The sequence below is a fragment of the Jaculus jaculus genome, chromosome 1 (genome assembly GCF_020740685.1).
Source record: "Jaculus jaculus isolate mJacJac1 chromosome 1, mJacJac1.mat.Y.cur, whole genome shotgun sequence".
NCBI lineage: Eukaryota > Metazoa > Chordata > Mammalia > Rodentia > Dipodidae > Jaculus > Jaculus jaculus.
Genome location: NC_059102.1, coordinates 128,542,659 through 128,570,567, shown reverse-complemented (window position 1 = coordinate 128,570,567; position 27,909 = coordinate 128,542,659). Strand labels below are relative to the sequence as shown.

Below are 27,909 nucleotides of genomic sequence, written 5' to 3'. Positions count from 1 at the left end.
TCTATCTCTTTCTCCCTCCCCCCTCTCAAATAAGTAAATAAATAAAATATTAAAAAGTATTTTTAAAAATCCATAAGAACAGTATTATCTAGATATATGACTTCATAGAACAAAAAGATAGAACTAAATCAACAAAGACTTAGGGTTTGGGAGATGGCTCAGTGGTTAAAAGTGTATGCTTGCAAGCCTGAGTTCAACTCCGCAGCACCCACATAAAGCCTGATACAAAGTAAAAGTGGCCCACGCATCTGGGGTTCATTTGTAGTGGCAAAACATCCAGGTGTGGAGGAGGGGATGGAATACCATAGTTTATAGTCTGTAATTATAGAAGTTGTCAATAAAACACACACACACACACACACACACACACACACACACACATACATACATATCTCAGAAAAAGTCCAGGTGTGCCCATACACACAAACATATGTGCACGTGCAAATAAATAAAAACTTGGAACCCTATTCAAAAAGAAGAGATAAAGTAAAACTTGTGAAAAGATGCTCAACCTCAATATTAGCAAAGGACGTAAAAATCAAAATCAAAAGGACTGATGACTTTATACCCACTCAACTCACATAAAACATAAAGCATGGTTCCAACACATGGTAGTAGAGAAGGATCAGAGTGCAGAAATTCCTACACATTCCATGCTAGAGCATAAGTTTAAAATGAGGAACATGGCTTAGAAAATAGTTTGGGGCTGCAGAGATGGCATAGTGATTAAAGGCACTCCTTGGCAAAGCCTGTGGGCCCAGGTTTGATTTCCCAGTACTCACGTAAAGCTGGATGTCAAAGTGGCACATATGACTGGAGTTTATTTGCAGCAGCAAGAGGCTCTAGTGAGCAAATTCTCTCTGATTTTCATTGCCCCCCCCACAAAATTAGAGGGCTGGAGAGATGGCTTAGCAGTTAAGTGCTTGCCTGTGAAGCCTAAGGATCCTGGTTTAAGGCTCAATTCCCCAGGACCCATGTAGCCAGATGCACAAGGGGGCACATGCATTTGGAGTTCGTTCGCAGTGGCTGAAGGCCCTCGTACACCCATTCTCTCTCTATCTATGTGCCTCTTTCTCTCTTTGTTGCTTCCAAATAAACAAAAATAATTAGAAAAAAGTTTGGCATTACCTAATAAAACTTGCTTATATATGTGACATTGTATTTTGGCTATTAGGTATATATCCTAGAGAAAAATTTATATATGTATACCAGGAAAATGATAGAAGAATTTCAAAATGGTATTATTTATACAATAATGAAACTTGGAAGTAATCTAAATTTCCACTATCAGTGAACTAATACTAATTTGTGACATATAGTATAGTCAAATGCTCTGAATTACACAGTCAAAATTAATGAATGATTTGAGGCCAGTCTAAGCAATAGAGAGTTCCTGGACTAGGAGGCCCTGCCTCAGAAAAATCAAAAAACCAAATCAAACCAAACCAAATCAAATCAAAACAAAACAAAAAAGAATCAATTAATAAAAGCTATAATCATCAACATGGCTCAATCTCAGGAAGATTTAGACATATGTATGTATGCATTTTTCTGGTAGTGCTGTGGACTGAACCCAGGGCCTTATGCACGCTAGGTAAGCATTTTCCCACTGAGCGATATCTACAGCCCCCAGAACATAATACTGATTGAAAATAAGAAAAAAAAATTTTTTTTATCAGTATGTTGGGCATAAATACAAATATAAATATGACAAGGTTTAACAAAAGGTCAATAATTTTAACACTCAGGATATTAGTTGCATTTGAGAATGAGACAGATTAGGAAGGATCTATAAAAATAGTGAAAATTCTCTCCTTCATTTAGTATTCCAGGCTGATGCTCTTGCCTCAGCCTCTAGTGCTAGGATTATAGGCATGTACCACTCTGTCCACAATACTATTACTCTTTACACTGTACATTTTACTTTAGTATAGGTTTGGGTCTCAAACTTTATTTAATGTGAATAAAGCAAAGTACATGACTCTTGAGTACGAAGGCAAACCTGATCTTGAACACTTTGCCTACCCGAAAGATCTTGTGCATCCTCATGGTGGCTGAGCAGAAGATAAATCTTGTGAGAAGCAAGCGAAGAAATTCATCTCCAAAAAACTGGAGAAATGCCTGATCTGCAGAGGAGAAAAAGGACAGTAAAAGGAAGCTACATGACAATGACACTTCAAGAGGGAAGAAAGTTCAGAAAAGCCTTTTGGACTTTCCCACCTAGGACAAATACCTTTAAGACTCCAAACAACTTAAAAGTAGGTAACCATTTTAATCCATTATAGTATGCATTATCAAGTGTGCAAGTAGATTCATAGGGTACCTATTGAACGCGAATGGGTCAGTAGCTGGGCAATATCACGGTTGATTTTTCGAAGATATTCTTGACACTTTTCCCACAGACCTCTACGCATGCTTGATAATCCAGAGACAAACAGGAAGGCCATTAGAGGGTTGTTCAAAAAAAGAGTGAACAGGCTACCTCGTTGAGATTGATCTGTAATAACAAACATGTTATATAATAGAGAACAGTTCTGTAAAATGTTAAGAACATGTGAGGAATATTTTAATATCTGATAGCATATACAATTACATCGGTCATTAAGTTTCAATTCAACAATGCAAAATCTGCATGAAACTATGAAAACATACCCAGATATATTATCTTCTATTGAATAAAGTTAAATAGAGCCTAGTACACTTAAGAGAAAAGAAAATTAATTATATTCCTTACTATTTTAACCCTGAAGTAACATATTTCATCCAAATGCGGCAAGTGTTGACTAATGGACTGTCCATGGCCTGTATGATGAACACTGGATCTACCAGTCTACCAGTCTTTTTCATTCTCCTTTGTTAGTTTCTCTTTCTCAGTCTACATCTTTTTTATTTTTATTTTTCCAAGGTAGGGATTCACTGTAGCCCAGGCGGACCTGAAATTCACTATGGAATCTCAGGGTGGCCTCGAACTCCTGACAATCCTCCTACCTCTGCCTCCTGAGTGCTGGGATTTAAGGTATGTGCCACCACGCCCGGTTTTTGTGTGTGCGTGAGACAGGGTCTCATGTATCCTAGGTTAGGCTTGGCCTTGTAAGTAACTATAGATAACCTTGAACTCTTGATATTCCTGTCTCTACCTCCCAAGTACTGAATTTACATGCATGAGCCACATTTGGCTCTCTGCCTAGCTCTTAACAGTTTTCCTTTTTAGGGACCTAACACTGCTGACCTCACCAACTTTTATGATTTTTTTGAAAGAATATTTTTAATAAAATACATATATTTTATTTATTTGCAAGGAGAGAGAGAGAGAGACAGAGAAAGAGGGAGAATGGGCACACCAGGGCCTCTAGCTGCTACAAAGGAATTTCATTTAGACACATGAACTACTTTGGGTCATTAGGCTTTGCAGAAAAGTCACCTTAATAACCACTGAGCCAAATCTGCAGCACGAACTGCTGTGATTTTAGTTATCACTAAGATACTACTGATTCCTAATTCTCTAGGACTAAGATTGAACTCCATAGTTCCAGCTCTGTGAGTCCTGTAATCTGCTGGAAACAAAAAGACTGAGATGGTTCCAACCTGAGATGCACTATGAATGCCTTGGTACAAAAAGGCATGCTGTTAACACTCATTTCACCTATTTCTTTTTCTTAAAAATGGGGTTCCTAGAAAATTAAAAGAAAAAACATGTAACATACCCTACATTTTTACTGGATAGCACTGCTTGAGACCTCTGCATTCAACTTCATTCTCAAGGGAAATTCAAGGTTCAGTATGTCAACACTTACAGCAAATGCTTTCCCCTTTAGTTCTCTAAACCACATTTCTCATCAAGTTTCACTATTGCTACTAACATGAAAGCCACTGGATATACATTCACTTGTTACTTTGCTCTTTCTGCCTCTCATACCCAGTTCTGCTGTCTCAATGGGCTTATTTCCATCACTGTTGTGCTCCAGCACCATCATTTCTCTACTTCATCAGTGCCCCTTCCCAATTCATTCTCTATGAGGTAAACTGAATGTTCTTTTGTTTCTCTTCTGTTTACAATCTTTCACTGGTAGCCCATACTCTTTTGCTTGTATCACATCACAAATCGTAAGGATTTTCATCAGCCACACAATCTCAAATTCTATCCTCCAACTAGAGGAAATGAACTTCTTCAAGTGTTTCTTTCACAAGCTCTTAGCTCAGGGCCATAGCACACAGTTTCTCTGCTGACAGAGCCACTCCTCACCTTCACACTCAACTCTACCTGCCCATGTTGTCCACTTTAGATATCATCTCACCCCTTTGCTACACTCACACATCCTGGTTATGGTACTTGCCCGTTAGGTATATCTATCTTTGACTAGGCATTAACTCTGTGAGAAACATAACTATATTATCAGATCCAATGTACCCAGTGCCTAACACATTGCCCAGGAAATAAATGTTGAAAATCAAACAAAAACTATTTGTTGAATGAATAAAGTAAGCCTTGGCTAATGGTGGTGGAACTACAGGCTGCAGACACTGAATGGGTAAGAACCTTGTCTGATGCTTCTTCACTAATGCACCTGTTCCTTCCATGTCCACAGGAGCCAACCTTCTGCAGAGGTCAGGAGAAGTGATGCCCCCAAGTAAATCCAAAATGTTTCTCATAATAGAATTTTGAATTTGTTTAGGTGGTTGTATTTGCATAAAGACAGGACACTGGAGTAAAAGTGTTAAGGACATATATCATAACAAGGTATATTAACATCAATGTAAATATGTACAGAGGCCTTTCTAGGTACCTAGCATTATTGTGTAAGGCAGGGAGAATATTATTTCTATTTGATAGATGAAGTAACAGAAGCACAGAATGGCTGAGTAACTTTCCAAGGTCACACAGACAGTAAGTGGCTAGGTAGCCTCCAAAGTCGAAGTCTCCTCCTCTACACACTGAAGTCTTTCTTGCAGACCAAAAAGCCTTGGTATGAACCCATATGACCATGTAATTTTAAATGAAGCTATATCAGGACAGTATGACAACATTCTCCAGTAGATGGAAGGCCTATACTCCTCCAGAAACAATGAGAAACGATGACAAAATACTCCAAGCAGGAGAATTTTACCGTTGTTTGAAGGTAAGTTCTATCTCCTACAAATTTGGTATCTGGATTATGAACTTAGTGTTGCTACATGAATTTCCTTGTTAAACAGATGAACTTACCTTAAAACAACGGTGAAAGTCTCCAGCTTCTCTCAGGCATTCAAATGCTGACCATCACTTCCTGTGTCAAACTATGTCAGCAGACAGGACTTCTGGCTGGGAAGTAGCAGTAAAATGCCATCTCCCACAGAGAGACATCAGCACTATTCACAGTCAGGGAGATAGTGAAAGAGTGACAAGTACCACTAAGACAGTGTTAAGGTTTGCTCATTAATTTTACCTAGGAAATGACTGGGAGTTAGACTTAGGTTTTATATGTTACCTACTAAGAGCAAATCACTAAGGGCAAAAGGCTTTCACTTTGTAGCTACCAAAGAAATGGCCCAAACTAACTTGTCCTACTGGTAGACTTGAAAGAGATTCTTTTATTTTAAAAGAACAAGATAAAAATAAAAGGGGGAGAGAGAGAGAGAGAGAGAGAGACCCTTTAAGTTGTGCCAGTTGGATTACCCTCACTCTTAGACACAGCTAAGTAGTTTCCTATGTATAAAAACGTAACCAAAGATGTAGAAAACCATGCTGTATGGATATGACAAGCAAACCAAACCAAACACCTGTGAAACAAATTTTCAGATGTATAAATTCTGAGCTCTCCAACAGCAAAGGACCAATCCACTTCTTTCTCAGAAATGAATTACCTCAAAGCCTAATGGTAGAACATTAAGGAAGCCTAGTTGTTGGCAAGGCTTCTTGGTACATATCAGGTTGATATTTGCTACATTAAACACCATATATCCAGGCTGAATCACAACAGGAGACAAAAATGAAGACCAGTATTTTTTCATTTGTAACTTGTAGATGTTACAGGCACTGAGAGAACATACCTTGTAAAGCTTTTGGATATGCTGTAGGAGAAAGCAAGCAGACCAATGGCTGTCCAAACAAGTTTGTGAAATTCTGTAACATATAAGAATTTAAGGGTTTTATTAAAGATCTGACCAATGGTAGTTCCTTAGTAACTTCCCAAAACATGGCACTGATTTATTAATTGGGTTCTTCAATTTATTTTTTAAAGATATATATATTTACTTATTTGCAAGGAGAGAGAGAGAAAGAGAGAGAGAGAGAATGAGAATAAATGAATGGGCATGCCATGGACTCTTACTACTACAAACTCCAGACACATGTGCCCCTTTGTGCATCTGGCTTTATGTGGGTACTGGGGAATCAGACCCAGGCTGGCAGGCTTTGCAAGCAAGTGCCTTTAACCACTGAGCCATCTTCCTAGCCCTGGTTCTTCAATTTACAAGCAGACATGGAAACAGCAGCAGTTGTAGATACACCAGTCACATCTCAATACCAAGCAAACATCCAGGTGTGGTGGAGCACGCCTTTAATTTCGGCATTCAGGAAGCAGAGGTGGGAGGATCACCATGAGTTTGAGGTCACCTAGAGACTACATGTAAATTTCAGGTCAGCTTGAGCTAGAGTGAGAACCTACCTCGAAAAATAAAAAAAAGAAAGAAAGGGAAAAAAAGTAAATAAAATAAAATAAAATAAAGACATAATAAACTGGACATGGTGGCACATGTCTTTAATCCCAGAAGTCAGGAGGCAGAGGTAGGAGGATTGCTATGAGTTTGAGGCAGCCTGAGACTACATAATGAGTGAATTCCAGGTCAGCCTGGGCTAGAATAAGACCTTAGCTTAAAAAAAAAAAAAAAAAAAACCCACTAAAATAAAGGCATATACATGATTGTAGCTTCTTGGTAGATACAGGTCACTTGGCTGTCTACCCAAAAAGCCAATCCATTGGAAATCATACACTGTTACACCAGGGTAAATTTTCCAAGGAGGAGGATCTGGCTGTCAACTTGAAAGGCTCCAATCTCTGACTTGCTGGAATTTAAGAACTGGAATCATCCCTTTTTAAGGCTCACAGCAATGACTCACATAGGATACACTCAGTGTGCTGTGCCAACTATAGCAAGAATTAAGCTGACACTCAAAGTACAAAGCAGAGTATTCTGCATAATTCAGGACACCATTTCCCTAATGCAGATCTACATGGAAAAAAAAATGTAATTATAACATCATCATAAACCACTTGGTAAAATAAGACAAAATTTTTACAAGTAAACTGAGTATGAAAAAAATGTTTTAAATACTAATAAATGGTGTAAAAAATAGGGGGGCTGGCTCAGTGGATAAAGCACTTGGAACTCAAGCCCTAGTACTTGAACTTGACCCCCAAGCCCTACATGAAGGTCAGAAACTGTGATGGGAGGTGGAGACAGGAGAATTCACCCTCCATATGCTCAAGTCCACAAGGAGTGCAGTGAAGAACAAGAGAACTAGAGAAATCCTGCTTCACATGAGGTGGCAAGGTGAAGATTGACCTGAAAGTTGTCCTCTGACTTCCATGTGTGTGTACATGCACATAACCCAAAGTAAATAAATAACATTTTTTTAAAAAAAGGAGGGCTGAGGAAATGGCATATTGGTTAAGGTATTTGCCTGAAAAGCCTAAGGACCCCAGTTTGATTCCCCAGGATCCATGTAAGCTGATGCACAAGAGGGTGCATGCATCTGGAGTTTGCTTGCAGTGCCTATGAAAGGCCCAAGAATTCAGAAGCCCAGAAATATTATCACGCTCCAAAGGGAGCTTAAGCGGGCCCCTGCATACCTCAAACTCCAGGCTTTACTCTCTGTTGGAAGCAAGTAAAGAATCCCTCTTCTCATTATATCAGAGCCCGCTCCTAATATAAAACTAGGTAAAAAGGGCATGAGATAGCCCTCAAGGATGGAAAATGAGTAATGAAGTGAACCATTTATTTGGTTTCTGTAAATAGCCTGCACTATAAGCCTTACACTATAAGCCTTAATAGCCCACACTGTAAGCCTTAGTAGCTCGCACCATAAGCTGTAGCAGCCTGCCTCAGACCACCAAGGTCATAGGAGGCTGATACCACACTCTGCTACCCCCACCTAAGGAATTGCGCAAATGCTGACCTCCAAGGTCATAGGAGACTGGTACCACACTCTGCTACTCCCACCCAAGGACCTGCGCAAATGCTGACCACCAAGGTCATTAGAGAATGATTGGTCCACGAGGGGCTTGAACAAATTAAACTAATTGGCTTAGAAACTATGGGGTGGCACAAACTGACTGGCTAACACCCTGTGGGCTCCTGATATTAAAAAAATTATTGGTCTAATGCACAGGCTTTGTTAGAAACCCTATAAAAACTGTCCTGTTCCTGCATTCGGGGCTCTGCAGTCCTCTACCCATGAGGTGTACGACTGTGGGCCCCAGCATGCTTGGAATAAAATCCTCTTGCAGTTTGCATCAAGACCGCTTCTCGTGAGTCATTTGGGGTGTCGCCATATTCGGGCAGAGCGTGGGGACCCCCTACTGGGTTTTTTTTTTCCTTCACCTAGAGGCCCCCGCATGCCCATTTTCTCTTTCTCTCTCTCTCAAATAAATACGCACACACATAAATATTTAAAAATAAAACCAAATGGAAAGCCATGTTATGTTCTTAAAGATGAACCCATTCTAAAATGTCAATGTACTGATTATCATTTTTGGTGTGCATGCAGGTACAGGTACCCTATGCACATGGATGTGGAGGTCAGAGGATATCATCTGCCTCATTTCTTAAGAGACAGGATCTCTTAGTGATCCTGGAGCTCATTGTTTTTCAACTAGACTGACTGACCAGCAAGTCCCCACAATTCTCCTATCTCCACCTACCTCAAAGCTGGGGTTATAGGCTCACGCTACCTCACCTGTTGTTGTGTTTTTTAAGCTAGGGTCTTGCTCTAGTACAGGGTGACCTGGAATTCACTATGTAGTCTCAGGGTGGCCTTGATCCTCCTACCTCTGCCTCCCAAGTGCTTTTTAAAGGTGTGGACCACCATACCTGGCTCTCACCTGGCATATTTATGTGAGTGCTAGGGATTATACTCAGGTACTCAGGTTGTGCAGTAAGTACTATTACAGATGGAACCATCCCCTCAGTTCCATACTAATTAAAATTTGACCTAACCTCAATAAAAACAGCCCTTCAACAGAAAAAGAACATGTTAAAATTTCATATGGTAAAAATAGATTAGTAAGGAAAGAAAACAGAAAAACAGGGGGAACTAGATGCCAGATATTACTTAAAAACTTCAGCAAAGAAAATATGTGGCACTAGGCAGAGAATCAATGAACAGAATAAAAGTCCAGAACAGACCCAAAACATTTAAGATTTTTTTCCCATAGTGAAGTGACAGCAGAATGGTTAGAAAAACTAGATGGGGGCTGGAGAGATGGTTTAGTGGTTAAATGCTCGCCTGCAGAGCCAAAGGACCCAGGTTTGATTCCCCAAGACTCACATAAGCCAGATGGTTGGAGATGGCTGGAGGCCTTGGAGCACCATTCTCTCTTTTTGCTTCTTTCTCTCTCTCAAATAAATAAAAATAAAAATAAAATTTTTAAAAAGATAAAAACTAGAAGGCTACGGGGGGGGGGGGGAGAGTCTCCATAATGTACATCATCCATCAATAAACTTCAAGTAAATAATTTGAATGTACAAAATAAAGCAAAAAAAAAAGTAGTGACCAAAACTATAGAAAGAATTATTTTTGTGACCTTAAATATGTCAACCACTGTCATAAAAAAAAAAAAATCAACTCTATGTATAGGAAAAGCCCCATATAGTCACAAATGACTATAACCCCACCACTAGGGAGGTAGAGGCAGAACAATCAGGAGTTTAAGGTCAGCCTGGAAAACAAGATTCCTTTGTCTCCATAAAAATAAAAGCCAGGCCTTACAACGTGACCTCCAGACACAAAATGGCCTGAATATCTATGACCTCACAATACCTGACACTACCTACACAAGACCATCATAATAGGAGGAAAAGATCATGACACCAAAAGAAAACAGAGACTGATCAAGAGGGGGAAGGGATATGATGGAGAATGGAGTTTCAAAGGGAAAGTAGGGGGAGGGAGAGATTACCATAGGATATTATTTATAGTTGGAAGTTGTTAATAAAAAAATAGAAAAGAAGAAAAGAAAAAATTAATAAAAATAAAAGCCAGGTATGGTGGCACATGCCTTTTATTCCAGATATAGGAGGATCACTATGAGTTCAACGCCACTCTGAGACTACATAGTGAATTCCAGGTCAGCCTGAGCCAGAGTGAAACCCTACCTCAAAACTCCAAAATAAATAAATAAATAAATGAAATAAAAATGAAGAAAGGGGGCTGGAGAGATGGCTTAGCGGTTAAGCGCTTGCCTGTGAAGCCTAAGGACACCAGTTCAAGGCTCGATTACCCAGGACCCACATTAGCCAGATGCACAAGGGGGCGCACACATCTGGAGTTTGTTTGCAGTGGTTGGAGGCCCTGGTGTGCCCATTCTCTCTCTCTCTCTCTCTCTCTCTGTCGCTCTCAAATAAATAAAGAAAAATAAACAAAAATATTAAAAAAAAATAAAAATAAAAAAAAATGAAGAAAGGAAGGAGAGAGAGAAAGAAGAAAAAAGCTGAGCATGTTGGTATATACAGTTAATCCCAGGAGTTTCTCAGTGAAATAAACATTTGAATATAATAGAAAACCCTAAATTCTAAATTATTTTTACCTATTGATATTCATACCATCTACATATGAGTGTTTTTCTGCACATTCTTAACAGTAAGAATCTTTTCAAACTTTTGTAAGTTTTGTTAAACTGACATATTAAAGATGCATTTTAGCATAGCATTGCTATTATCCTCATTACCAGCAACGTTTGGGGCTTTTTGTATATTTAAAGCAATATAGTCATATAAAGGTCCTGAGTCACACATACCTCCCTCAAATAAATGAATAAATAAATAAAACATATTTTTAAAAATAGAGTAAACAGATATTTCTTAGCTGTGAAGTTACTTTCTAGTTGTGGAAGGAAGAGCCAACATAAACGAGGACATTTTTATTAAAATGAAATTCTCTCAATAAAAAAAAAAGGATACTGATGCTCAGTGATTAAAGGTGCTTGCTTGCAAAAGTGTGCTGGTCCAGGTTTGATTCCCCAGTATGCATGTAAAGCCAAATGTACCAAAGTGGTGCTTACACCAGGTGTGGTGGTGTGGTGACACACACCTTTAATCCCAGCACTCCAGAGGCAGAGGTAGGAGGATCACCGTGAGTTTGAGGCCACCCGAGACTCCCTAGTGAATTCCAGGTCAGCCTGGGCCAGAGTGAGACCCTACCTCAAAAAAAAACAAGAAAAAAAAAAAAAGCGATGCTTACATCTGGAGTTTGTTTGTGTTTGCAGTGGTAATGGACCCTAGCACACCCATATATTCTTTGCTTATTTGTTTGTCTATTTATTTTTAATTTATTTGAGAGCAACAGAGAGAGAGAGAATGAGAGAGAAAGAGAGAGAGAGAGAGAGACAGATAGATGCAGGGAGAATGGGCACACCAGGGCCTCCAGCCACTGCAAACGAACTCCAGATGCATGTGCCACTTTATGAATCTGGCTTACATGGGTCCTGAGGAATCGAGCCTTAAACTGGGGTCCTTAGGCATCACAGGCAAATGCTTAACCACTAAACTATCTCTCCAGCCCCCATACATTCTTTCTATTTTCTCCCCTTGCAAATAAAAAGAAAAAACATATTTTTTATAAAAATGAATTAGGCCAGGCACAGTGGCACATGCCTTTAATCCCAGCACTTGGGAGGCAGTGGGGAGGACTGCTTTGAGTTTCAGGACAACTCCAGGTCAACCTAGGCTAGAGAAAGACCCTACTTTAAACAAACAAACAAGCAACGAATTAGGGTTGAAGAGATGGCTTAGTGGCTAAGGCATTTGCCTGCAAAGCCAAAGGACCCATGTAAGCCAGATGCACAAGGTGGTATATGTATTTGGAGTTCTTTTGCAGTGGCTGACAACCCTGGCATGCTCATTCTGTCTGTCTCCCCCCCCCTCAAATAAATAAATGAATAAATAAATAAATACTTTTAAAAATGAATTAGACAGTGGTTCAGAAAAAATACATGAAAATTTCAGTGTCAGAGTAGGATAATGTCCAGTATTGGAGACCCCTGAAGCCCTGAAAACATTACATGCTATTGCCAAGGCCCTAGATGGCAATACCCTATAGTAAAACACTCCACATGCTTAGGCTGCAGGTCACTGAGAAATCAAACTGCAGCTGAACTGGAAGCATCCTTCCTGTTGACCACCTGTAAAGCTGCTGGAATGAGCTATGCACTGTATAGGGGGAGAAAAGTCATCAATGTTCCTAACCAGCAGGGTACCCAGCCAACCTAAATGTGCCAACTGGTGCCATGGTGGCTGTGGTGGTTTGATTCAGGTGTCTCCCATAAGCTTATGTGTAATGGGGACGGAGAGATGGCGTAGCGGTTAAGGCACATGCCTGCAAAGCCTAAAGACCCAGATTTGATTCTCCAGGTCCCACATAAGCTAGGTGCACATGGTGGCGCATGCATCTGGAGTTCCTTTGCAGTGGGGCTAGAGGCCCTGGTGTGCCCATTGTCTTGCTCTCTCTCTCTCTCCTACACCCTTTTCCTTGTCTCTAATAAATAAATAAATAAAAATAAAAATGAAATAAATAAATAAATAAACCCTATGTGTTCTGAATGCTAGGTTTCCAGCTGATGGAAACTTGGGAATTAACACCTCCTGGAAGCAGTGTAATGTTGGGGGTGGGCTTATGGGTGTTATAGCTAGTGTCCCCTTGCCAGTGTTTGGCACATTCTCCTGTTCCTATTGTCCACCTGATGTTGGTCAGGGGATGATGTCCACCCTCTGCTCAGCTATTGTTTTCTCCTGCCATCATGTAGCTTCCCCTTGATAAACCCTTTTCCCCCCAAAGCTGCTCTTGGTCAGGTGGTTTCTGCCAGCAATGTGAACCTGACTGCAACAGTGGCTTGTCTGTTATGGGAGAAACCAACTGGTCTCTGACTGGACTTGAAGCTGGCTCCAAAGGAGGGAATTCCTGCCTGGTGCTGAAAGCATAATGAAAAGCCTATGGTTGGGGAGGCCAAAAGCCTTGGGGGAGGGGCCTACTACTGTTGTCTAGATAAATGAACATATTATACCCACTAAACTACCTTCTAAATACTTATGTTTGTGCCCCCCCCCCCCTTTTTTTTGAGGTAGGGTCTCACTCTAGCCCAGGCTGACCTGGAATTCACTATGGAGTCTCAGGGTGGCCTTGAACTCACGGCAATCCTCCTACCTCTGCCTCCCAAGTGCTGGGGTTAAAGGTGTGAAGTAAGGTCAAGGGAGGAAGGTTAATTGGTAAGTTACTTCAATAATTCAAGGGAGGCTGGGTGTGGTGGCACACACCTTTAATCCCAGCACTGGGAGGCAGAGGTAGGAGGATCGCTGTGAGTTCGAGGCCACCCTGAGACTCCATAGTGAATTCCAGGTCAGCCTGGGCTAGTGTGAGACCCTACCTCGAAAAACCAAAAAAAAAAAAAAAAAAAAAAAAAAATTCAAGTGAGTATTGCAGTAGAGGTGCTGAGATTTTGAATATGTAATTAGAGCCTAGAGGGTTTTCTAAAATGAATGTGGGACAGGAAAGAAGGAAAACAACATCAAGCATGAAATCAAGACTTTTGGCTGAGGCAACTGTACAAGTATAAGAGCTAATCACTGCAAGGAGGAGGCTAGTGGGAGAAGAGCTCTATAGAGTAGGTAGACGATTAGAAGTACAGCTGTAGAGCGAAGTCTAGCCTGGACACCATACTCTTGTACACAACAAGCATAGATACAGTGATTCAAGTTTTGAATGCCATGGCCTTGGGGGAATGGCTAGTAGGTAAGGGCACACAAGGACAAAGACCTCTGACTTCAATCCCCAGCAGCCACATAAAAATCCAAGTATGACCATACATGCCTGTAACCTCAACTGTGAGATAGGTGGGGACAGGAGAATCTCTGGGGCTTATTGCTCTGCCAGTCTGATCAAAAAAGGGCAGACTTTGATTCAAAGAAACAACACAGAAGAAGAAATGACAGAAGAGAACATACAAGTTTCTACTCTGGCCTCTAACATGCACACATGGGGTAGGTATATCTATGCATACTCGCACACAATACATACACTCAATACCACACATTATACACACACCTCCTAAGAAAAAGTCATAAAACTAGATAAAACCAGGGGAGGTCAGCTATGGCTGGGAAGTAAGAGGAACAGGATAGAACCTAGGGACACTCACAAGACAAGTCCAGGAAATGAGAACAACTGTCTGTGGCAACCAGAAAGGGCATAGACATCATCTATCTGCCCACATCAAAAGTTCCCCTCCTCCTGATGTAGGGTTTCACTCTAGCTCAGGCTGACCTGAAATTCACTATATAGTCTCATGGTGATCCTCCTACCTCTACCTCCCAAGTGCTGGGATTAAACATGTGTGCCACCACGCTTGGCTGGAATCATGTTTTTTTTTTTTTCTTTCCCCGCGGTAGGGCTTCACTCTAGCCCAGGCTGACCTGGAATCCACTATGAAGTCTCAGGGTGGCCTCAAACTCGTAGCAATCCTCCTACCTTGACTTCCCGCATGCTGGGATTAAAGGCATGCACCACCATGCCCGGCTTTGGAATCATGTTTTTTTTTTTTTTGGTTTTTTGAGGTAGGGTCTCACTCTGGTCCAGGCTGACCTGGAATTCACTCTGTCATCTCAGGGTGGCCTTGAACTCACGGTGATCCTCCTACCTCTGCCTCCCGAGTGCTGGGATTAAAGGCGTGCGCCACCACGCCCGGCATTGGAATCATGTTTTTTGATATAGGGTCTCACTCTAAAGCCCAAGCTGACCTAAATCTTACTTTTAGTCCAGGCTAGGCTTGAACTTGCAGCAATCTTCCTACACCAGACTGCTGAGGATAGGATTACAGGTTTGAGTCACCATGGTTGGCTAGTACACTAACTCCTGCAAGGACAGACAGGTTTGTGTCCTGATCTGATTCCTGGTGCCTAGACATTCTTCACTGCATGGTTCAAGATGTTTGTCCAAGCCAATTTAATTTTTTAGATATGTATGGGCTATCCAAAGGAAATCACACAAGCTGCACTGTTGGAGAGCACAGCCCTACCTAAATGTGCTGACAGGAACTTGACAGTGCAAAGTACCTCAATCTGAATGTTTGTGATGGCAAAGCTAATAAACATATGCTAATGCAAGTTTGGGATGCAGTGCTTCTTTTTCCCAATCTCATAAGGAATTTGTCTTTGTAGCTGTAGGTGGCAATGCCTTGCTGGCCAGCTTGCTTGCCTTTCTGTAAATATCTGCTCTGTCTCAAAACAACACAGTAAGTATTCTCATAAGAAGGTACTCCTATGGTAATCTATGCTATGCTAATAGTAAGTAATGAGATTTTGCAAGATGGATAACAACACAGTGGGGGCTGGAGAGATGGCTCAGCAGTTAAGGCATTTGCCTGAAAAGCGTAACAACCAGAATTCAATTCCCTAGTATCCACATAAAGCCAAATGCACAAGGTTACGCATGTGTCTGGCGTTCCATTTGCAGTGGCTGGAGGTCCTGGCGTGCCCTTTCTCTCTCTTTCTATTTTCCTTTTTATCACACTCTCTCTCAAGAATATAAATAAAATATTTTTTAAAAGTAGTGGGCTAAGGTCCAGCACCTCTGTCCTTGGACACAGAGCCCCATGGTTCTTCCATTTTCAAGTTAGCCAAAGCGTCTTACACGTTCACTTAAACCATGTCCTCCTTCACTGGATTTTCCAGACCCTGCTGTATGTGAATGCATCACTAGACCTGGTGGTTCATCCCTTAAATACCACCACTTGAGAGGCTGAAGTAAGAGGACCACCATGAGTTTGAGGACAGTTTGGGCTAGAGTGAGTTTCAATGTGAAACATAACAAAAATCCTTTCTAGTATTCAGTTGTTCTGGACATCAGAATATTGAATTTTAAGATTACATCTCAATACATAAACGAGTCAGGGCATTTTTAATGATGCACAAAGGGTGTACCCCTTCCCCATAATGATGCTTTTTAAGGTCAGCATCCAGTATTCATTCTATACTTAAACAGTACCATAGAAATGACAAGCAAATACGCTGAATGGTATTCATGAAATTATAAAAGGTAGGAGCCAATAATGCCCAGCCAGACTGAGAGAATATGGGATTAGCAAACTATCGTAAATGTGTAGAATATATACATATTAAATATCTACAACCTGGAGTTGCACATATCCATCAAAATGCAACACCGACTCCCTTTTAGTCACAAGGACCTGGAATGCATCTTGTGAACTCTGAAGACACAGGAACTCTTCTGGCTTGACAAGGTTAAGTAAGATACCTTCTAAACCTTTTCCTTCAGTCACCTCCAACTCTCTTCCATAACCCTTCTTCCCCATGCACACATACACACAGATTTAAGGAAGCACACAGTTAACTTTTCCTAAAAATAAAAATTCTAACATTAAACTTGACAAAATGGGTAGCAAGAAATGTCTTAAAATTTTTAAGGTGGGTTAAATGCTTTTGAAATTTAGAATGAAAATAAAATGAACAAACATATACTTGGGATCAGCATTCTTGGCTACCAGCCATATCTTTTACTCCCCTGTTGCTTCTCCAATTTCTACATTCACATGAACATCCATGACAGAAATAGCTTTAAGTGGAGGATCTAAACATCCAGCATATGTCTGAACATTATACAAAGACTAAAGATTGTGTTTCCCTTTTCCTATAAACTACTACGGTTTAAAATTTTAATAATCAATGTTAAGTGTTTGGCTACTGGAATTCTTTTAAGGATCACTGAAAAGCATTGCTTCAATAGCAAAACATTAAAAAGGGATATGGGAGTTAGATGACTACCACTTGTTTAAACATTCAGGGTCATTCTTTCCTGATTATCACATATTCTTTTGCAAAACTAAGTATATGAAAAACAGTATGTTGATATTCAATGTTTATTGTCATAGTATGAGACAGGTTTGATTTTCAACTACAGAAGCTAGGTGTGCAGAGAGGAAAACAAATCACCCATGATTCTCTACTTCTATAAAAGAAAATTACTCTGGGTTATATAACAAAAATAAACCTCCCACCAGATATCTTGGAAATCTTGAATATTTTTTTCCTGCAGGAGGATTTATTATTTTCCACTGAGAGTCCATTCATGCGTTTTCTTCTTGTTTCTATTCATAGCACCAGATCCTGACTAGCATGCACAACCTCAAAAGAAAAGAAACACTAAATACATACTGAAAATTGAATAGGTAAAACAAAGCATAAATGAAAAGGCACACAGTAAGAGCAGGAGCCTGGGTTGTTGCCACAGTCTAGCATGTGCACTAGGTCTCCTGGAACTCACCTTGTAGGCCACACTATTGGAGGAGTCCACAATGATGAACAGGGGCTTCCTTGTGAATGGATACAGATCTCCGGGATGAAGGCTGGGGAAACAACAGTCAGCAATTGAGTAACTATGATGGCCAGATCTCAGAAATCATACTCTACAGTTTGGTGAACCGATAGTTTTAAATCACAGTACTGAGAGAAAAACGAAGACTGATTAAGGAATAGAAAAAGAAATTCTGTATTTACTGGGAGAATCAAATTGATTCTAACTGAAGAACAATGTCTACGTAAGTCTGTGCAGGGGTATGTAGTCCCAGAATTTGAGGGAGCTGAGGGCAGAGTCTCGAATCCAAGAGTTCAAGAGAAATGTGGGTAACATATATGGTAATAACAAAAAAACAAAAACCTAAAGCTGGATGGGGAGATGGTTCAATAGTTAAAGGTACTTGCTTGCAAAGCCTATTAGCCTGTGTTTCCTTCCCTAGTCCTACATAAAGCAAGGTCCACAAAGTGGTGCATGTGTCTGGAGTTCATTTGCAGTGCAAGAAGCCCTGGAACACCCATACTCTCTCACTCTACTCCCCTAGCCAATAAATAAAAATAAAACACAAAGCTAAGAACTATATCCTTAAAACAATGACTACGTTCATAGCATCAAAACCCCTGCTTCACTTAAAAATACTTGTTTATTCATTTATGAAAGAGAAAGTATGAATGGTCACATCAGAAGCTCCTGACACTGTAAAAAACTCCAGATGTTGGGCTGGGGAAATGGCTTAGTGGTTAAGGTGCTTGCTTATGAAGCCCAAGGACCCAAATTTTATTCCCAGTACCCACATCAGCCAGATGCACAAGGTGGAACATGTGTCTGGAGTTTGCTTACATTGGCTAGAGGCCCTGGTGTGCCCATTTTCTACCTGCCTCTTTCTGTTTTTCTTCATCCCTCACTCTCTCAAATTATCTATCTGTCTGTCTGTCCGTCCGTCCGTCCATTCATCCATCCATCCATCCATCCATCCCCTCCAGATGCATGTGACACCTTGTGCATCTGGCTTTACATGGGTACTGTGGAATCAAACACAGGTTGTCTGGCTTTACAATCAAATGCCTTTTTTTCCAAGTTAGGGTCTCACTCTAGACCAGGCTCATCTGGAATTGACTATGCAGTCTCTCAGGGTGGACTTGAACTCAAAGTAATCCCTCCTACCTCTGCCTCCCCAGTGTTGGGATTAAAGCAATGACTTGTTTTTGAAATATTTTATTTATTAGCAAAAGAAAGAGAGTGAAAAAAGGGGATACCACGGCCTCAAGCCACTGCAAAGGAACTTCAGATGCATGTGCCACCTTGTGCATCTGGTTTATGTGGGTACTGAACCTGAGTTCTTAGGTTTTGCAGAAAAGCCCCTTAATTGCTAAACCGTCTTTCCAATCACTCTGCTTCACGTTTAAAAGCTCCTAAGAACATGATTTGGAAACAAGATATACTAATATAATTTTATGTATACTTCAGTAACTTAAAAATTCTTTTGAAGCTTTTTATTATTTTAGGTTACATCTTAATATCGCAGACAAGGAGGGAAACCTTTGACTGTTCCTTATACTTGTACATTTTCACCAAAATCACATGGGATGACTATAGAGTATGCAATGTATGATTGCAAACCAATGCTATGTTTCTGGTGCTCATGCTCTCTCCACAGCATGGAGGATAGTGTGCACACATTATCAACATAAGTGCAAATGTACATACATAAAATGTCATTTTGCTGACCAATTATCTGATAATGAATTAAAAAATATATTTTTATACTGTGCTAAATTATATATATTAAAGGTATACAACATTGATTTGACATACATATCTCTATAACGCCACACTGATTTGACATACGTATTTATGTCATGTACACATTATGTAGTGATTACCATGTTCAGGTTAAACAATATATCCAAAGGCTGTATTTGTGTCTGTCAAGTTCTTTTATCAAAGTTCAAGGAAACTACACAATTTAACGCATAGCTGAAAGTTTCTATCGTTTGACAACATCTCACCATTTTCTATAATCCTGAGTCTCTGGCAACCACCATTCCTCTGTTTGTAAGTATGATATTTTAGAAATTCTACACGTCAGTGAAACTATGTTGTATTTATCACTTTGAATTTGGCATATTTCACTTAATGTCCTCTAGGTTTACACATGTTACAAACAGCAGGATTTCCTTCTTTTCTTCATGACCCATTAATATTTCTTTTAAAATATATTTTTAAAGATAAGTATACAGAATATACAATATACAGTTTTTTTACTGAATATACTTTATTAATTAATTAATTTATTTGAGAGAGAGAAAGAGAGAAAGAGGCAGACAGAGAGGATGAATGAGCATGCTAAGGCCTCTAGCCACTGCAAATAAACTCCAGATGCAAGCACCACCATGTGCAACTGGCTTATGTGGGTAATGGGCAATAAAACCTGGGTCCTTGGCTTAACCATTAAGCCATCTCTCCACTCCAGGACTCAGTATTTGTATGGGCATATGCACAAAATGTCCAACAGTTTGACCATCTCCATATATTAGCTTTTGTGAATGATATTAAAAACAATATGATGGTACAGATATGTCTTTGACATATTTCACTGAATGACATAATTTCATTTCCTTTAGATATATTCACTGGTTTACAGTGGCTCCATTTATTTTTATTTTTATGTTTTTCAAGATAGCGTTTCACTCTAGCCCAGGCTGACATGAAATTCATTCTATATTCTCAGGATGGCCTCAAACTCACGATCCTCCTACCTCTCCCTCCAGAGTTCTGGGATTAAAGGCATGTACCACCATGCCAAGCTAATTAGTGGCTAAATTTTTTTTTTTTTTTTGAGGTAGGGTTTCACTCTAGTCCAGGCTGACTTGGAATTCTCTATGTAGTCTCAGGGTGGCCTCAAGCTTATGATCCTCCTACTTCTGCCTCCTGAATGCTGGGTGCTGGGATTAAAGGCATGCACCACCACATCAGGCTTATTTTTAACTTTTTTTTTTTCTTTAAATGAGAGAGAGAGAGAGAAACAGAACAAGAAGGAGAGCAAGATAGAAAGAGAACTGGCATGCCAGGGCCTTAGCCACTGCAAATGAACTCCAGATGTGTACACCTTAGGTGCATGTGCTACCTGTGTGCATGCATCACTTTGTGCATCTGGCTTATGTGGGATCTGGTAAGTCGAACCTGGGTCCTTAGGCTTTGCAGGCAAGCACCTTAACTCCTAAGCCATCTCTCCAGCCCTACTTTTTTTTGGGGGGGAGGGGGGAGTTTTGAGGTAGGGTCTCACTCTAGCCCAAGCTAACCTGGAATTCACTATGGAGTCTCAGGGTGGCCTCGAACTCACAGTGATCCTCCTACCTCTGCCTCCCAAGTGCTGGGATTAAAGGCTTGTGCCACCACACCCATCTCCAGCCCTACTTTTAAAAATATTTTATTTTTATTTGTTTATTAGAAAAAGAGAGAGAGAGAGGGAGATAATGGGCATACGATGGCCTCCAGCCAATGCAAACAAACTCCAGACGCATGTGCCACCTTGTACATCTGGCTTATGTGGGTCCTGAGGAGTGGAACCTTAGTCCTTTGGCTTTGTAGGCAAGTGCCTTAACCACTAAGCCATCTCTTCAGCCCTCTTTTTAACTTTTTGAGGAACGTTCTAATTGTTTTCCATGAAAACTGCCCCAATTTACATTTACATTTCCACCCAATGTCAGGTCTACGTGAGCGCCTTGTTCTCATTCTCACCAACACTTGTGGCTTTTTGTTGTTGTTTTGTTTTTTGAGGTAGGGTCTTGTTCTAGACCAGACTGACCTGGAATTCACTGGGTACTCTCAGGGTGGCCTTAAAGTCACAGCAATTCGCTTACCTCTGCCTCCCAAGGGCTGGGATTAAAGGTGTGTGTCACCATGCCCAGCTGTCTTTTTTTTTTCTTTCCAAAAATTTGTTTTTTATTAATAACTTCTATGATTATAAAAAAATGTCCCATGGTAATACTCTCCCTTCCCCCACTTCCCCCTTTGAAGCTCCATTTTCCCCATCTCAATCAGTCTCTCTTTTATTTGGACATCATGATCTTTTCCTCCTATTATGATGATCTTGTGTAGGTAGTGTCAGGCACTGTGAGGTCATGGATATCCAGGCCATTTTGTGTCTGGGGGGAGCCCGTTGTAAGGAGTCCTACCATTCCTTTGGCTCTTACATTCTTTCTGCCACCTCTTCTGCAATAGTAACTTGTCTTTTGATAACAGCCATTCCAATAATGAGAGGGAATATCTTCTTATAGTTTTTTTACAAATTTTTTTGTTTATTATTTATTTGAGAGCAACAGACAGAGAAAGAAGCAGATAGAGAGAAAGACAATGGGCACGCCAGGGCTTCCAGCCACTGCAAACAAACTCCAGATGCATGCGGCCCCTTTTGCATCTGGCTAAAGTGGGTCCTGGGGAATCGAGCCTCGAACCGGGGTACTTAGGCTTCACAGGCAAACACTTAACTGCTAAGCCATCTCTCTAGCCCATCTTATAGTTTTAATTTGTGCTTCTCTAATGATGACTGCTTTTGGGTACATTTTCATGTATTTGTTAGAAAAAGAACAAACTAGCCAGGCCTGGTGGCCCACGCCTTTGATCCCAGCACTGGCGAGACAGAGGCAGGAGGATCACTGTGAGTTTGAGGCTGCCCTGAGAATACAGAGTGAATTGCAGGTCAGCCTGAGCCAGAGTGAGACCCTATCTCAAAGAAAAACGAAAAACAAAAAACAAAAAACTAAGCCAGGCGTGGTAGCACATGCCGTTTTGTTTTGCTTTGTTTTTTTGTTTTTTTTCAAGGTAGGGTCTCACTCTGGTTCAGGCTGACCTAGAATTCACTATGTAGGCTTAGGGTGGCCTCAAACTCACAGTGGTCCTCCTCCCTCTGCCTCCCTAGTGCTGGGATTAAAGGTGTGCACCACCAGGCCTGGCTGCAGCACATGCTTTTAATTCCAGCAATCAGAAAGCACAGGGAGGAGGATCACTGTGACTTTGATGTCAGCCTGGGACTATAGAAAGATAGTACTTAAAAAAGAAAGAAAGAAAAAAATAGCAAACCTGGGGCTGGAGATATGTCTCCGAAGTAAAAGACCCTTGTTTGTAAAGTGACAAAAACACCTATAATCTCAATGCATCTACAGTAATGGGAGACAGAGCCAAGAGAATCCTAAGAGTGGATGGAGAAGAGAAACTTCCCAGAGTTGTCCTCTGACCTTCATACCCACACACGGAGTATCAGGCACGCACCTATACTCACACACACACACACACACACACACACACACACACACACACTGTAAAAATAGGAGAGAAAGCAAGCTTTCATGGAGGAATAAATGTAAGTGTTATTAACAGTAGTCTACAAAGAATCTCTTCTGGTACAGAAAAACCATTTATCTTAATATTTTCTCTTTTTTTAGAGAGAAAGAGAAAGAAGAGATTTGGCACCACAGGACCTCAGCCACTGGAATCAGACTCCAGATGTTTGCGCCACCTAGTGGGCATGTGTGACCTTGCACTAGTGCATCTAGCTAACATGGGATCTGGAGAGCCAAACATGGGTCCTTACACCTTGCAAGCAAGCGCCTTAACCACAAAGCTATTTCTTCAGCCCTATCTTAATATTTTCTAAAGAGAGAGTTATGATTCCTAGGATAAAAGTAGACACTAGAGTACATACCAGTGCATTTCCTTGTGGGACTGATTTCGTTTGTGGATTGCATCTCCATTTATAATATCCCGGTTACTATTAGTAAGTACACCTCCAAAATCGTAAGGCCCTACAAAAACAAAGGGAAGAATCCTAGAATTCAACTGGAGGGTAGCACTGATCTGATGTTCAGATGTAAAAGTACCATATAAGTATCCCATTGATAAAAATATAAGATAATTTTAAAACATATAAATAACTTTAAAATTTAAAATTCTATTAAAGTGAATATTTAAATGATTTTAGCATGTTGCATATTTCAACATTATAAATAATCATTTAAGTATTCACCAATTTCTTCAAAGAGAATATAATGAGAAACAAAACAAGAATCTCTAGCATCCCATCAATTTGGGGAGTGAGGACTGGAGAGATGGCTTAGTGGTTAAGGCACTTGCATATGAAGCCTAAGGACCCAGGTTCAATTCTCCAGTACCCATGTAAGCCAGATGCACAAGTTAGTTCATTTGCAGTGGTTAGAGGCCCCGGTGCACCCATTTTCTCTTTCTATCTCTGCCTGTTTCAATCTCTTAAATAAATAAAGATTAAGAAAAATTTGGGGAGTGAAAAGGTATGGAGACCTTGGATGTTCAAAATAACATTTATATTGCAAACAATATGTAAATCTCCTCACAAAATTACTTTAAAAAGAAAGCTGCAGCTGGGCATGGTGGTGCATGCCTTTAATCCCAGTACTTGGGAACCAGAGGTAGGAGGATTGCCATGAGTTCAAGGCTACCCTGAGACTACACAGTGAATTACAGGTCAGCCTGGGCTAGAGCAAGACCCTACCTTAAAAAGAAAGAAAGAAAGCTGCAGGGGCTGGAGAGAAGGCTTAAGGTGCTTGTCTGAGAGGCCTAAGGACCCATGTTCAACCCCCCAGATCCCACGTAAGCCAGATATACAAGATGGTGTATGAACAAAGACTGTGCACGCATCTGAAGTTCGACTACAGTGGCTGGAGGCCCTGGTGTACCAACTCTCTCATTAAAAAAAAGAAAGGTACAAACTATAATCTTAATCTCTTAAATATAATTTTTTTTTCCCCAAGTTAGGATCTCATTCTAGCTCAGGCTGACCTGGAATTCATTCTGTAGTCTCAGGATGGCCTGAAACTCATGGAGATCCTTCTACCTCTGAGTGCTGGGATTAAAGGTGTGAGCCACCACGACTGGCTTTAATCTTTTACATGTAAGTTTTTTACACATATATTATTATCTTTATGGGCTGCGGTTGTGTTTACATTGCCCAGATTGGTCTTAAACTCCTGGGCATCAGTAATTCTCCTCCTGCCTCAGCTTCTCAAGCAGCTAGGCATACAGGGGCACAGCACTACATCTAATCCAGTGAATATCTTTTTGTTTGTTTGTTTTCTGAGGTAGAGTCTCATTATCTCACCCTAGCTCAGGCTGACCTGAAATTCACTTTGTCGTCTCAGGCTGGCCTTGAACTCTCAGTGATCCTCCTACCTCTGCCTCCCAAGTGCTGGGATTAAAGGCGTGCACCACCACACTTGGTGCAGTGAATATCTTTTTTCTTTTTTTTTGAGGTAGTGTCTCACTCTAGCCCAAGCTGACCTGGAGTTCACTATGGAGTCGCAGGGTGGCCTCGAATTCACAGCAATCCTCCTACCTCTGCCTCCCAGTGCTGGGATTAAAGGCATGCACCACCATGCCCGGCCTATATCTTAAATGAGCTACTACTCATTATAAAGTTTAAAGAAAGATTTGAATGGGACTTGAAAATTCTCTTTACCATTATAAAAAATGTACTGACAAATTTCAGTATGTGAAAAATTCAATTATTATCAATAATATATCAACTACGTTAGTTTTGATTTTATTGTTACACTTTTCCCACTGGTCATAAGAATTAGCTAACTGAACAATTTCAACTTGTGAGATGTTCAGATAATCTCTGTGAAAGAATCATTCAGTTATCACCTACAATAACTTGGAAAATTTGCAATAAGGGCTCCATATGCAAAGAGAGACCCAGAAACCAGACTTAATATATAAAACAAAAGTGTATTTTAAAATTTTATTTTATTTTATTTATTTGAGAGACAGCAAGTAAAATAGGCAGGCAGAAAGAGAGAGACAGAGAGACAGAGAGCGCACACGAGAGTGAGCGAGTGCACACCAGGGCATCCAGCTGTTATAAACGAACTCCAGATGCATATACCTCTTTAAAAGGCATATTTCTAAAATAACATAAATGACTTTTAAATTAAAAACTAATGCAGTTTATGGTATTGTACCACCTTTTTTTTCCAATGCAAGGGATTAAACTCAGGGCCTTGTGCATGCTAGGCAAGTGCTCTACCACAGAGCTATGTCCCCATCCCCTTGCATCACTTTTAATTCTCAGTGTTGCATTATATCCCTTTCAAACATTACTGCAATGCAAAGATGATCAGATTTGGTATTTGTTTTCTTTTTCACATTTTAAGAGAATTTGTAGGCCATGCAAGGAAGATGGTAGGGACATGCATTTTATAAAGGAATGCAGATTTCAACAAACAGATGAGGAGGAAAATGTTGAAAAATGTTAAAATTCTTTTTCCCAAAAAATTTAATTTCTTTATTTACATCCAAGATACTCAGAGCAACTTTTGGACTTATATTTTCTGAAGTGTTTAACGTTTTATTCTGAAATAGCATCCCAATATCGCACAGGTTGAATCGATAAAAAAATTGAAAGGACTGAAAATAAAATCATAACAAGGACTTGAACTTTCACAGTTACAAAGTACACTGATTTCTACAAAGACTTTCAGCCAGAATATAGCCACTGATCAGATCCCCAATGCACCGAAAGCTTAGAACAATTCAATGATGTGAGGTAAATTGTCAACTGGCAAATTCTACCATTATTTTCATTGCCAAAACATCAAACTCCACATGCGTATATCCACATATAACTTCAGCCAATTTGATAGTGAAGTATGTATTTAATACATGAATTGTCTAGTGATTTTTGGATTTCAAAGTATAATAGTTAGGCAAGAAAAATTGTCAGGGCTATCTGCAAGGTTGACACCTTAACAAATAGAGTAAGTTTTAAATTTGAAAGCTTTTTTAGGAAGCTTAAGGGGTCTCTGGGCTGTGGGCCATTGTCTTGTAGAAAATAAAGAGAATTCAAGCCCTGCTCACGATGGGGAGCATTCCTTTATTGTACCTTCACTATCAGAACGACCTGTGGGAAAAATGCCAGTGGCTGACAGGTAAATCAGAAGCACACTATTGGCAGGCAGCTCCTGAAATTAAAGAAAATCACAGATACAAAACCACACACAGGAGAACAACAGAGTTATTATTCAAATGTCAGGATACTGTAGAAATATAGGGGAAGCAATGAAATTTAACATACTGTTATTTCCAAAAGAAAAGTCATTCCTGCTGGTTACAACCTAAAACTAGCTACATAGCAAAGGTTAATTGTAGATGTATAATGTGTAACTGTTACAAAAGTTGGAAAAGACCAAATCCTGCTACACACACACACACACATATACACACACACCCCCAAAAAAGAAAGAAAACTAAACAACCATTATTTAGAGAAAAATTTCTGGAAATGAAGAGTGTTCTAAAAGGCAAACTTCCTCTACCTCTCAGTATCTATTCTTTGAGGTAAGGTCTTGTGATGGAGCTCAGGCTCCCCTGGTACTTGTTTTGTTAAGTAGCCCAAGAAGGTCTCCAACTCAAGATCCTCCTGCCCAAATTTTGGGATTATAGGCATGTAGCCACACTGTGGTATAACAAGGTCAAAATGTCCCCTAGAACTCCCTGCACACATAAATGCTCCAGTTTCACTTTGTACTCACTGTTAAACATAAGGTAATATTCTAAAGTCCTGGAGAGAGGAGAATAATCAATATTCTCATTAACTGATGAAAAAAAATTTCACATGATAAGCAACTACCTTTCTAAAAATAGCTATAGTTGGGGTCATTATTCACAAAGCAATTTTAAATATTTATATTTTACCTAAACACTTACTTCCAATATCTGGATAGTGATACTATAAGTCCATCAAATGCATACTATCCATTATATAACAATTTCTTGGGCTGGAAAGATAGCTTAGCGATTAAGTGCACTTTCTTGCAAAGCCTGAGGGCCTGGGTTTAATTTCCCAGTACCCATCTTAAGCCAGATGCACAGTGGCGCATGCGTCTGGAGTTGGTTTGCAGCAGCAGGAGGCCTTGGCATGCCCATACTCATTCACTCTAGCTCTTTGCCTGTCCCTCTTTCTCAAACATATATATGTATGCAAACACACATATAAAGGTACTGGGTCACACATACCTTAAAAGATGCTGCTAAGAATGTGTACAGTTGGCTGAAGGTTGGTTTGTAGAGCAGATACTTGTGGGGGTTTTCTCGTCTTGTAGGCTTGTCACCTGATTCCTACATTTACACATCGAAAACAATACACAGAAGTGATATTGGACATTGGATATTGGACATATTTCCTTTCTACCAAATATCCAAATTCTACACACTATACTATGATCATGCTTATCAAGGTCTCAATGTCTCATCAATTCTTTTGTTTGTTTACAAACAAGAAATCATTATGTAACTTAGGCTGGCCTCAAACTTGTGACAAT

General features: G+C 40.1%; 1 protein-coding gene across 1 annotated transcript in view; it reads right to left on the bottom strand.

Annotated features, from left to right (window-relative positions):
- Scai (suppressor of cancer cell invasion) overlaps window positions 1-27,909 on the bottom strand; it is a 175,288-nt gene that overhangs the window by 6,589 nt on the left and 140,790 nt on the right. Inside the window, exons 11-17 of the mRNA XM_004662802.2 lie at window positions 27,605-27,706; window positions 26,472-26,550; window positions 23,262-23,361; window positions 17,528-17,609; window positions 6,028-6,100; window positions 2,324-2,497; window positions 2,026-2,126 (exon numbers count right to left, since the gene is read on the bottom strand). Of these exons, the coding sequence (XP_004662859.1) occupies window positions 2,026-2,126; window positions 2,324-2,497; window positions 6,028-6,100; window positions 17,528-17,609; window positions 23,262-23,361; window positions 26,472-26,550; window positions 27,605-27,706 (711 nt within the window). The remainder of the gene's footprint in view (window positions 1-2,025; window positions 2,127-2,323; window positions 2,498-6,027; window positions 6,101-17,527; window positions 17,610-23,261; window positions 23,362-26,471; window positions 26,551-27,604; window positions 27,707-27,909) is intronic.